Source organism: Aquarana catesbeiana, linkage group LG04, assembly GCF_042186555.1.
Source record: "Aquarana catesbeiana isolate 2022-GZ linkage group LG04, ASM4218655v1, whole genome shotgun sequence".
NCBI lineage: Eukaryota > Metazoa > Chordata > Amphibia > Anura > Ranidae > Aquarana > Aquarana catesbeiana.
Genome location: NC_133327.1, coordinates 458,522,805 through 458,535,857, shown reverse-complemented (window position 1 = coordinate 458,535,857; position 13,053 = coordinate 458,522,805). Strand labels below are relative to the sequence as shown.

The following is a 13,053-nucleotide window of genomic DNA, read 5'->3' as shown; positions in this document are numbered from 1 at the left end:
CGTTCGTAAGTCGGGTGTTGGTAAGTCGGGGACTGCCTGTAAATTGTCATGTGACCACACAGCTCTATTCAGCTCCTCTTCCCCCTATCTGGGAGTGTCTTTCTCACATGGCAGGCAAGTGCCTTCTCTGTTTGTGTGCACTGTGTTTCAGAAGTTCTTCTGGTCCAACCTCCTTAAAAAAATAAATAAAAGTCAGCAGCTACAAATACTGTAGCTGCTGACTTTTAATATTAGGACACTTACCTGCCCAGGGATCCCGCGGTGTCTTTACTCCAGCTGATTTTTTCATCAGCCCTCAGGTGCTGCTGCTGCCATTGCTTATAGGGAAAACCGGCAGTGAAGCCTTGCGGCTTCACAACTGGTTCCCTACTGCGCATGCGTTAAGACCGCTGTGCTTTGTGAATGGCCCGGTGGCAGGGAAGGTGGAGAGGGGCCGAACTTACGGGTGATCTCACTGCGACGAGATCACCCAGAAGTGGGAACGGGTACCTGTCAAAGTCAGGTACCCACTCCCCCTCCCTGAAAGGTGCCAAATGTGGCACGGGGGGGGGGGCGCAGATAAGCAGAGCTTCGCTCTGCTTTAAGTTTCAAATAGCTATAGGCTGCAGCTGCAAAAGTGGTACTCAGTCACTTTCACCTGCCTTACTCCAGCTGCAACATAGGATGTGCCAGCTAAACTGACCACAGGAAAACAGACATGCCATCCGTATACACAGCTTCTTGTGTCGCCTAGAAAAATGCATTGGTATTAAACATGACCAGCACAGATGTGATACCGCGCTTGGCATGGTCAGGATGAAGGGGAACTGGCAGGATCACCAGAAATTAAGAAAACAAAATATACTACATTGACAAGAAGTAAAAACCGAAATGCGAAGAATTTAATTTTGAGATGACATATATACTTTAAAGTTCATTTTCATAAACCGGCTCCAGTTTACACGATTTATTAAAAAATCTTGCAAAGCCTTAACCTTTTTACAATGAACTTGTTAGATTTGTCATGGTGAGTCCTCTTCTGCCCAAATGGGTTCCATGTCTTTTGCTGGGTACACGCGGAAATTTTTGTTTCTTTCAACCCAGCAGGCTGAACAAAAAAAAAGTACAGTTCGCCATTCACATTCAATGTTAGTGCGGCGATCTCCCTGCTGAGCTATCGTATTCTGGTTGTGAGGCCAGCTTCTGTCACACATGGAGCTGTACATACGGGCCAAAACTCGGCCCGTAACTGCCGAACCGACCATTTTTGGCCCATGTGTGCCTAGCTTTTGGAAACTTGACAACTTTAAAGAGTGTTTATTACATCTCAACTTCAAAACAATATGTTTTATGGAGGTTATGAATATCTACTAATAATGCTTTTGTTTGTTCTCTAGAAAAAAAGTTCTACAGGGAATCCTATGTAAGTGACAACATGGAAATGGATTTAGATCCATCCGATAAATATTCTCGTGGAAGCAGCAGGGAAAGTGCCAAGAACAATCGCCTTTCTAGACAGTCAACTGTCAGTCACAGTAGCTCACATACCTCTGGGATTGAAGCTGATTCACACCACAGGATGTCAGAGGAGATGTCTGTAGATGATCCCTTTGGTCTCGAGGTTGTTCATCTTAATAAGAATTCTTATAGCTCTACCATCAGTCAAAGCACCTCTGGAATTGAACATGAAAGCAAAGGAAGAACAGATGGAGATTCTCAAGATGATGGTAATAATTGCTTTTTGATTAGTAATTCTAAATCCCAAGTTGGGTTTTGTGATGATATACAAAATGTGTGTTACAGGGAATTTGCTCAGATGGTAGCTGTGTGGCAGGTAGGCACCTAGCAATGCAGTCTCTTTAAGGGATTTGAGGTCCCACGATTATTTTCTGAAAACGTTATATCAGTGATCGATGATTTGTGATTTGCCTAACTTTTTCTGCTCATCAGCTATCCTTATTGAAATTGCTATTTCAAGTTTTTTTTTTTTTCATACTAAAATGAAGTCATCTGTTGCTGAAAAAATGTTTGCTCTAAAATCATGTTGAATAATTATACTACTTGCGTATTTCAACAGAGGTTGAGCTGTCGGTGGATAAGCCTCTTGATGCCGAAGTTACTGTCCCAAAATCATCAGACACATCTGTTTTGGAAACTGAAGAACAATGTGTGGATTCTCCCATAATGGATAATTACAGCTGGCAAAGTAGGTTAAAACGGTGTTCATCTCCCTAGATAACAGCAGATTTCCAGTAACCATCCCATATCCTTCACCACACTGCTTTCAGGAATCTTGCACAGTTTCTAAAAGGTTTATTGCACCCTGAAGTGTGAAAGAATTGACAAAAATATTCAAGCTTCTCAAATGCAGTAGATGTCATAACTATGATGTTTGTTAATAAGTGCATCTCACGTCATCATTTCAGATACCAGTGACACACACATAACTTGAAAAATGGCTTCAGTTTCCCCCCTCTCCTATCTATGCCCCCCTCTCTCTGCCTTTTCGCTCTTCTCGCTTTCTTTCTGGTTTCTCACTGTCCTGGTTCCTGCCGTTGCCTTCTATGGGGGGGGGTTGCCTGGAGAAGAGCCTCCCCTTCGGCGACGATTTTGGGGACATGGCATTTTATGCAGTATTCATTTATTGATACCTTCCCCTATTTTCACTATGTCCTAGGATAATTGTGAACGATATTGATCATTGGTCATTTTTACATGTTTCTAGCCCCTGCATGGGCGATCAACGAGCTAGTTTGATTCTCCTGTTTACCCAAAAACTCAATAAACATATTGAAACAGAAAAACAGCTTCAGGTTTACAATGAGACCAATTCAGTAGATACAGAAACACAAGATGCCTATAATACTGTACATGCAATTGCAAATGTAACTTTATGCATGCAGCTTTTAAATAAGCCATAGAAGTCACCAGGGCACACGTGCCTCATGGTATTATGCACAGAAAAATGCAGGCTGTACATGAACTGTACACGTATAACTGAAAATTGTTCTGCCTAAAGGAAGTCTTTTGACTAACCCTTAGTGGAAAATAATTTTCTGTGCAGGAACAGGTTCAATCAATTTGAATGGCAATTGATCCATTTTTTTTTTTTTAATGTTTTGTAGCTTTACTGTTGGCAGTGACTCAAAGTGGCATTAAACCCAAAAGTAAACATATATTGTATTGCAGCTCGCCATACATAGAACAAAATTTGACTGGTCCAGCAGTGGGCAGTGTGCAACCAGCCTGTCAGGTTTTTCACAAACGATCGGTGCCTCCAGCTATATCCGGCAACATTCTTTGCATGAAAGTAAAAAAACCTTGTGTGCAGCAGCCCCCCCCCCCCCCCCCATTACTTACCTGAACCCAATGTCCATCCAGCAATGTGCACAAGAACCTCCGACGGGGGACCCTAGAAGAGGAGGATCAGGGCTGTTCTGTGCAAAACCACTGCACAGAGCAGGTAAGTATGAGGTGTATTTTTATTTTTATTCTGCCTTTAAAGCTTTAGATGGAGTTTGGCTTCAGTTTGTTAGTGTATTTAAATCTGATGGTACATCTAACACTCCTGCCCCCAGACTGACTATGCTGTTGTCTAGATGTGCACCTTGTGCTCATTCATCCAGAATGTAGGCACTCTAATACAGGAGGTTGGTTACTGGCCAGATCACCAGGTGAAAACAGAGGGGAAAATAACCTGAAAATGAAAACTGATGCAGCCACCACATCTAATGATTGGTAAGCTGCAATATATTACATTTTTGGTTTGGGGTTTAATACCACTTTAAGACTATTCCTAGTATAAGAACAATGTTTGCAACAGTTAAACTCTGCATCAAGCAATATTTTACTTAAGCACGTCTTTGTTTTTTATTTTCAGCTGTGAAGTTGAGAGGACAAAGAGTGGATCCTTTTCATAAGGTATTTTAAATGCAATAAATAATAGGGTGTAAATTATATTCAAATACATGTTTTTGCTAAGAACCACGTGTACTTTATGGCATTGGGTTTGTTACAAGCCTTGGAGAACAGTAGTGGTGGTTGTAGCACAGCAGAAATTTACATTAAAAAAATCTTTATATACAGTAATAATTTGTGACAATGTTCCTTTGACAAATATAGTCTCACTATGCCAGCTAAACTATATACATTAGGTATGGGCTAACATGTTGTAGTGCTGTTCATTTTGAATGGCACTCCAATGCAGCGCACCACAACACTCTGTAATGCAGGACTGTGCATTGTAATGCACTGCATCAGAAAAAAATGTTGTGTACTTATTTTTTCTCTGCTCTTGTGCATTGGAAGCCCATTCAAAATCAATGGGTTGCCTTAATGTAATTGAGTGGTTCTCAACCATGTCCTCAGGTACCCCCAACAGGCCGTGTTTTGGGAATTTCTCTTAGATAAAATAGCTGTTTAAAATACCAAGCCATAGAATTTAAAGTACCCATGCAAGATAAAGGAAAATCTGCAAACATGGCCTGTTGGGGTTACTTGAGGACAGGGTTGAGAACCACTGATGCACATTAACACTTGACACAACATGTTAATACAATACACAAAAATGGCAAAGTGTGAGCCATTTCAGACTTTTGGCCATCATTCTTTCCTGTGTTTCCATTACTTGCCACTCTGAAAACCCATGGGCTCTATAACGCTTATGTTGCATAAGAAAGTGCACATGTATCCTCATTACCACAATAACATTATTACATTTTGGTGAACATTTTAAAATGTTTTGTGCAAATCCCATGTACCTCCAAAACCACGGTGGTGAGGTATAAGTGATTGTTCTGTTTAATGAATGCTTTTGTATTGATCATAGATTAAAACAAATATTTTATATTATGATGTTTACAGATCTAGAATAACTGCTTAAAAATGTTTTAAATATTTTCTTTCGTATTATTTATTTGCAATTTAATGCTACACTTTCACAGGTGAATAACTCAAAATCCCGAAACTCCGCTGATCGCTACAGTCAAAGCTTGGATGATGTGCGCATTTACCAGGAGACTCATCCACCTTTTTCTACCTCTGTGCTTACTTCTGACACATCCCAAAGCTACACATTTGGCTGTGCAATAGAAGAAATAGACTATAGTTGTACGTATACAACATCAGACTGCAGGGTCAAGTCCACGTTACTGGGAAAGAGGTCCATGAATTGCTTATCATTGGATCTACTAGGAGAGAACCAACTTCTGGAGTTTATTCTCTGAAAGTCTAATCATCATAGAGAGGCTTAAGTATTAAGTTGGAGAACTATGACAACAGTCAACCCCCATTTACAAGCCATACACTATAACATATGTGAACCCCACCAGACTATTGTTTTATAACTTTGGGGTGTTGCTGTTGTTTCTAAAGTGTTATTCTTTGTTATGGTTACATTGATAATTGTATAACGTATTTACCTTATCAACAAATCTATGCAGTAACATTGACTTTCTGAGTAGATAAAATGGGTGTTCCCCTAACTTGTTTTGTCACACAAAGAAACCAGTGTTATAATGCAATAAATAACCATTTTAAGTAAAGTTTCAGAACTACAAACATAGTTTGACATATTTCCCACATTCAGAACCTATCCCTTTCACCCTCATTTCCATTTGTTTGGAATGAGCAGTGCACATTGCAGTCATGTGCACAAATCTATGCATACTACAAATCTCAAGAGCGAGCAAGGGAGGATGGCTATGTTCCTGTATACAGTGGAATTTTTAAGAACAAATGTAGTCATCCTTTAATAGGAAGAAAAACTAAGCATTTGGGGGAGGCTGAGAGCAATAGATAGTACTTTTTGATTTAGGAATACATACTTGAACAGAATGTTAGTGGTAATAAAGGCAAGCGTATAAGTGTATAAAAATTTTGTTTTTCTTATACTTCTTGGGGATTTCAGTGTTGAAATCACCACACAGACATTTTTAGATATTTGTGGCATCTGCAAAACAAGTGTTACAGTTACTGCTCTTGTCGTTTTCTCTGAAATGAATAAAACAAGAATTTCACTGGCAGGAGTTGGAGACCACAATATTGGGCAGAGCTTGGAACTCTAATAGCAGCCATCCCTGAGATATAAGAATGCCGTAGGTGACTGTTGTCTAGCCTGTGCTCAATGGTAAAATATCATTTTTGGGTATCCTTATGCTGCGTACACACGAGCGGACTTTACGGCAGACTTGGTCTGGCAGACCGGACTCCGTCTGATAATTCGATCGTGTGTGGGCTCCAGCTGACTTTTTTTCCCCAAAAGTTCGACGGACCTAGAAATTAAACATGTTTCAAATCTTTCCGACGGACTCAAGTCTGGTCGAAAAGTCCGCTCGTCTGTATGCTAGTCCGACGGACAAAAACCAACGCTAGGGCAGCTATTGGCTGTGAACTTCCTTATTTTAGTCCGGTCTTACGTCATCACGTACGAATCTGTCGGACTTTGGTTGATCGTGTGTAGGCAAGTCCGTTCATTCGAAAGTCCGTCGTAGAGTCAGTCGAAAAGTGTGTACACGGCATTATACTTTATTGTACTATTTGATGACCTATCTTTTGAACTGTAAGTTGTATTGAAAATGTAAGGCATCATGAACTGTTGTACTTAGTCATGCACCAGAAATGTTGCACATCTTTAGCTGGTATTAAGTATAACAAGATAGTAATGGGTTAAATATGCATATGTGCACTGTTACTGATTATGCCTTGCAAATGCCTTTGTGAATGTTGCAGAATGTGCTGTAAATATTTTGTTTGAATAATTAAGAGTCATGTAAGTTAATTTACTGGTTTTACTTTTTTTTCACTTTTTGTTTCCAGGAAAAAGGCAGATGTGCAAAGTACTTAGTTTAAAGGGAAAAAAAGTAATTGAAGTGTTCTAGCTGCACATAACTGTTCTAGCATTTGCACAGCTTATTGACAGCAAAGAGAAAGCAGTTGGGAAAAAGTACTGGTATTTAGTTATGAACAATGCACTATACAATACATGACCACTAAATATTTTTACTTTTTTTTTTTTTTTTTTTTTTTTTTTTTTTTTTATATAGTAAATTACTATAAACACAGTTCAGTAAGGGGGTATAAACACATGCTCCAAATCATCCCTAAAGCGGTATTAAACCCAGAAGCAAACCTTTATTATATTGCATCTTACAATCTTAGATGGCGGTATTAGTTTCCTATTTTAGGCTTTCTTTACATTATTTTCACAAAGTGCTCTCGCCAGTAAGCCTCTTATCTTTCAACAGAATAAGCTCCCCAACAAATGTAGCAGTTAGTGTTGAGGCAAACCATTTTATTACTGACAGGGGTCTTTTTTAATATAAGGCTTAAAGTACAACTGAATGCAAAACATTTTTTTCTAGTTTTGGATAGAGTGGAGAGGAATTAGAATGCTTGTCCGTTTTTAATGCTGTCTGTGCCCCTGTTCAGGAGATTTACCCTCTCTATTTCTCCTGTTTACCATTATCATTGAACGTGAAAGTAAAAGAGAACCCCAAATTTTGAGTTGTCCCCAGAAAAGTAATAGAGGGGATATCTTCTATTGGGGACACTAGTTCTGGTGACCTCGGGGTCCCCAAGGAATTCTCTTAATGTGCAGGGATTTCCTCTCACTTCCTGTTTGGCTATGGGACAGAAAGAGAAGGGAAATCTCCACAATGTGACACAGATGACAGAAAAATGTCACATCTGACCGGGATCATAACTAGCCCTTGCTCTATCCAGAAAGAAAAGTTTTGCATATAGGTCTATTTTAATCTTTGCATGGCTGGTTCCTTATTAAGCACAAACTGCTAGCCTGGGAGATGAGACATTTCTTACTGTTACAATATGTACATTAAGCAATCCAGATTCCTGCATACCCAGGTATTTGGAGAATAAATTGGGTTATCCAGCAGCTTTGTTGCAATATTTTCACAGGAAAACCATAGATGCAATAATGACCTAATTGCATATACAAGTTGATTTTGAGTTAATTAAATAGAAATAGAACATGCAAGGCAGAAAATGTGTGCTTGTAATATGGGATAGATCAGTTAAAAATCAGGGGTTAAAGGAGTATAGCTGCTTCTTAGAATTCTAAAAATATAATTATGATATGACACCCACCCTCTGTGTTGTATGTTTGTCTTGTTTACAAAAACAGGAATACTTGACCTCTTACACTTCCAAAACATTCCATGCAAGCAGGTATAACGGCAGGGCTTTTTTTCAGCAGGAACTAGGGGGAACTCAGTTCCACCACCTCTGGCTCAGGTCTTCTGCTCCCTGCTCACCACTATCACTTGGTAACACTGAAGTCCAGCTTCTGCGTTTACAAGTGATAGCTTATCTCCCAGTAGCTCCCACAGGTCAGATCTCCTGCGCAGATCCCACTGAGTGCCGGACAGGGACAAGGGAAATACAGAACAGGTGCCCAGGGTTCAGTGCAGTCATGGGCAGGAGAGGGTGCGTGGTAGGTAGCACCCTCTGTGGTCTCCATTTTTTCCCTGGTGACCATTTGTTGATGCTCCTACTGCATGATCTCCCTTGCAAGTGACTGAAGTATAGTATAGTATGCTGGGAGGTACTACAGCCGGATAGGTGTTTCAGCTTAATATAGCAATGAAGGTAAGATATATGACAGATGGTGGAGCTTTTAAGGAGGGGGGGTGAGGGCAGTGGAGGGAGGGGGTTGTATGCAGAGGAGCTACTATTTGATGCTATTTGGCAGGTATGTGAGTGTGGCAGGCATGGTTGAGTTCCTGCACCTATTCTCTGAGGAAAAAAAACCCTGTATAACGGTATCCTTTTCTGCACAAATAGAAAGGGTTAAGACATGCATGACGAAAAAAATTGCTTAGATTTGTTAATCCAGTTATTTTGTTTCGTTAAATTTGGTTAATTAGTTCAGTTTGTATTCGGAATTAGTTTTCGGAATTTTTCTTCGAACCTACCGAATTTTATTTTTTTTATTTATTTTTTTTTTTTCAATTTGAAACATTCGAATCAATACATTTTGAAGAATGTGGCAAAGTGAACAAACAAAAAAATTCATCAAATGATTACAATGACTCTCTTAATCACCTTGTTGGCTTAATTAAAACGGCATTATTTCGTACTCTAATAACACACACAGTCTTTGATTTCAGCAATATGTGTACAGTTAGAATTCGACTGGAGTTCGATGTCAAATTTGAATTTCAGTCTGAATTTTGTTTCGTTATTCGGAGCATTCAGTAAAATTTGTTTATATTGTAATTCAGGTATTCAGATACATCCGAATCTCTGTATATTGAAAAATGTGTCTGAATATTAATTTGAAACGAAACAAACTGCATATATCTAAAAAGGTTATTATCGTATACACAGTCTTGAACTGAAGTAAAGGTGTTCAGTTGTCCTTCATATGTATATGTCCATTCCATAAGGTATTTTTTTTTTAACGTTCAAATTAGGGCGTGTTGATGCGGATTATAACACTATTTTTTTTTCAAGGTTTGGCTTTACCTTGTTACTTTATATCTGGATATTTATCAATGCAGAAAAAGAACACAAACCTATAACACAACTGAGGGGTGTAGGTTTGTTTATAAAGTATATGCAAGTTATTTAAAAACAAAGCTTATGAGAAAATCACGCATTGTAATGAGAGAATATGTGAATTTTCCTGACAGAATGTTGAATGTTTAAGAAAGCCAGACATTTTCCCTTTAAAGCTGAATTTTATTGGCAGGGTATTGAATTATGCACTGGAAGCTTCTTGTATACAGCGATATGCTTTACTTTCATGGAGGATTGCAGCACATATCTTTATATCATGGAAACAGGAAGAGAACAAACAAGTGCATTGAACATAGACAATGCATCCTGTTATATCATAGAATACATACTATAACACTACAGCGCCACCTGCTGCATAGATAAGTATATTGTATATATTTTACAGTACTTTACATTACATGCTGTTGTCCTTCCAACAAATTTTAGGTATGCATATTTTTGCTTAGTTACATTGGTCCAACTTGGACCAATATAAGTATGCATGTTCCATACATGGAAGATCCCTGTCAAAGCTGGAAATCACTGTAGTAGGCACTGCATTGACCTTCGCCAGCTTCCATGTTCTGTGCTGAGTGGCTGCCCTGCTTCTTGGTGAATACTGGAGGGAATGCAAAGTGTTCTCTGATTGGATGAGATGGAGATTTTCACGATTTTCACTTTGTCTAATCGGATAACGCGTAAGTGAAAGTGTTCTCTAAATAGTGCCTGTGCCAAGCAAGCAATCTTCTGCATTCACTATGCAACAGGGCAGCTGCTCTGCACGGGATCCAGAAGGTAGCAGTGATCACTGTAGTAGCAGGGGCTTACAACTGTGATTTCCAGCTTCCATGGTAATGGAACAATAATATGCATACCTAAGCTATAGCTTTAAAGTGCAACTGAACATTGGGCCAAACATGTAGAGAGTTGATATTGCGATGGCAAGGTGGTTACACTTTAAATGGAAACTCTGAACAGCAATATTAAGGACTTTTTGGTGATTACAGGGTTAGGGACTGCAGTCTGCTTGTCCTTATTTGTATATAACTAAATGGGAATAGTGTAAACTCCTCTAATGATCTTGAGAAGTACCGGCATGAGAAACTTTTCTGTTTTTATACCACGGTCTGCCAGACTCCTTTTCAGCGATCAGTCACCAATGAAGATAAGGAAAACTGTCTTGTTCAATCAGGTTACAATAAATGTTGCGCTTCCTCAGTTCTCCATGTTATTGGTATCTTAATGACTTGTACATTAATAGTTTCCCATTTAAAGGAAAATGTATAATGTTTTTTGGTCAATTTTATTTAATTTTGTATTCTGTTCACAGGTTTATAAACTATTTTTGCAATTATTTACCGATAAACATTATTACATGATGTATCGTGTCAGCTAAAGTGTATAAAGGTTTTCTAATAACTATAATAATAATAACTTCACATATGCTAGCCACACACTTGTATATTCTCATTCAGCCCCACGGCTGAGAAATGGACTCAAACATGTGGATGAAGGAATCTGCACTGCTGGCTATTGTACTCAGGCACCAGCCGCTCTCTGAATACCTGAACAGTGACTGCATGTGATAGGATGCAGTAACTGTTAAGCCTGGTACACACGATCAGATTATCTGAACTCCCTCAACTAGTGTTTATTTTCTGTTGTGAATAAACGTTCTCTTAAAAGAAGTTTTTTTTTTTTTTGTTTTTTTGGTGCTCTCATTGGATTATATGTAGACAATAAAAATCGGGCAGGTGCATCAAACCCCCTTTCCTTTACTTATACTTTATATCAGTATAACATCACAATCCTAACAACCTTTTGTTTTTGGTATTGTAAAGTAAAGCTGTAAAAGCACTTTTGTCTTGCAACCTTTTTTGGGCCTCTTGTTATATAGGGTCACAAAGGATCTTTTGCATGGGAATTGCACAAAGTTTGCTTGCTACCCTGGGGACAGCTGTGCCAACAGTAGGTATAGACGCACCAATCACAATACTTTAACTTATCTTATTGAACACGAGCAATTGGATTAACAAATACAGGTAACAGCCTGAGAATCAATCCAATTTTCCCAGCTGATTATGTTACTACCCCAACATGTGAACACTGGAATTTGATTGATTTATAAGAGATGCAGCTTGATACCTCGATTAGCTTGGTTTTGAATTAACACATCCAGGATGGACAATGATCACCTTTGTATAGGACTTCCTGAATAACACTGAAGTAAAGTAAATAAGCACAAACTAGAGTTGTTTCTCATGGCAACCAATATTTTTGAAAAATAAAACAAGAATTCTGATTAGGTTCCCTGTAAAAAAAAAAAAAAACTAAAATTTTGTTGTCCTTAGTTTTAATTAATTATTATACACTGCCCAGTTCAGCATTTCCACAAACGTTTGCATAGACTGAATTTGCGTGAAATCTTTCCCATGGATTGTAAGTTAGTGCTGCCGTGTATCTTAGATGAGAACTGCACCCATCCTGCATAGACTGATGTACTGTATCTCAGAAGCCAATGATGTACTGTACCTATCGTTTAGCCCCCATTCACTCTTCAGCTTGTTTCCCTACACCTGATTATGCTCCTCATGCAGATTCCTGTTCTTTCTAATTGTCCCTGTTCATACTTGTACGCCCCTTGCCCAGCCAAGAAAAACTTGTCAAATTCTTCAAAAATGCCTTAAAACAATTAGGAATACATTATGCGTATGCACTGCTTAGGAGTGAATGCAGGCTAAGTTGTGGAACTTTTAAAGAATTTTTTTCTGCCCATGTTTAAGAAAATGAATAGTTAACACAGTGTATGCATTGTTTTGGAATATGATAAATTAAAAACAAATAATCGCTCAAGTATTGCAGCATGTTGCAAATTGATTATAAAAATGTTAATGTTGCAATACACTGGTACAAAAACAAATATATCTGCCTTATTTCATACTGCTTTGTATCAGCCGATGTTTATGGATTTATGATGACTACTTCCTACACTGCCTGTTTGTATGACTTGTATGTCTCCCCTTTCCATGAAAGGAGTTTTTGTAACAAAAATAAAAGCATATTTAGGATTCTGAGTGATTTTTATTTTTTTTTGCTTTGTGTTTTAATAATAGCTAAAAATAGAAAATTTTCAGTCATTGTTACTATTTCATGCTTCTATAATTTTAACTGTTCCTGTCAAATTTTGTAAATATTGTTCATTCCTAGAATTATTCATAGGTTTTCTTTTAAAAATCAGATTTTTCTTTATTGTATATCACACTGCATACTATACAAAATAAATATTGGCGTTGAACATGTTTCTAAACAGAGGTTGGTAAATCAGATCATTTGCTGCAAATCTCTTTTTAATTTTCCTACATGCAGGTTTTGCAGGCAATACATTTTGCATAATTCTGTGCAGAATAGACAAATGCGCATGCAAGTGTTACAGAGAATTGAATTATCATGATTTACTAGTAAGAAATGGATTTGTTAGTTCATGTTTCAATGCCTTTTAATGGTTTTGATTCAGACTCCTGAAATAGGATAATCAGTGGCAGCCAGCTGCTTATT

The 13,053-nt window shown here is 38.3% G+C and overlaps 1 protein-coding gene across 1 annotated transcript in view; it reads left to right on the top strand.

Moving 5' to 3' along the window:
* The window catches only part of FRMD1 (FERM domain containing 1), a 112,365-nt gene extending 99,799 nt beyond the window's left edge, over positions 1–12,566 (top strand). Inside the window, exons 11-14 of the mRNA XM_073627537.1 lie at positions 1,377–1,706; positions 2,057–2,185; positions 3,860–3,900; positions 4,923–12,566. Of these exons, the coding sequence (XP_073483638.1) occupies positions 1,377–1,706; positions 2,057–2,185; positions 3,860–3,900; positions 4,923–5,204 (782 nt within the window). The 3' untranslated portion in view covers positions 5,205–12,566. The remainder of the gene's footprint in view (positions 1–1,376; positions 1,707–2,056; positions 2,186–3,859; positions 3,901–4,922) is intronic.
* Positions 12,567–13,053: the final 487 nt, after the last annotated feature.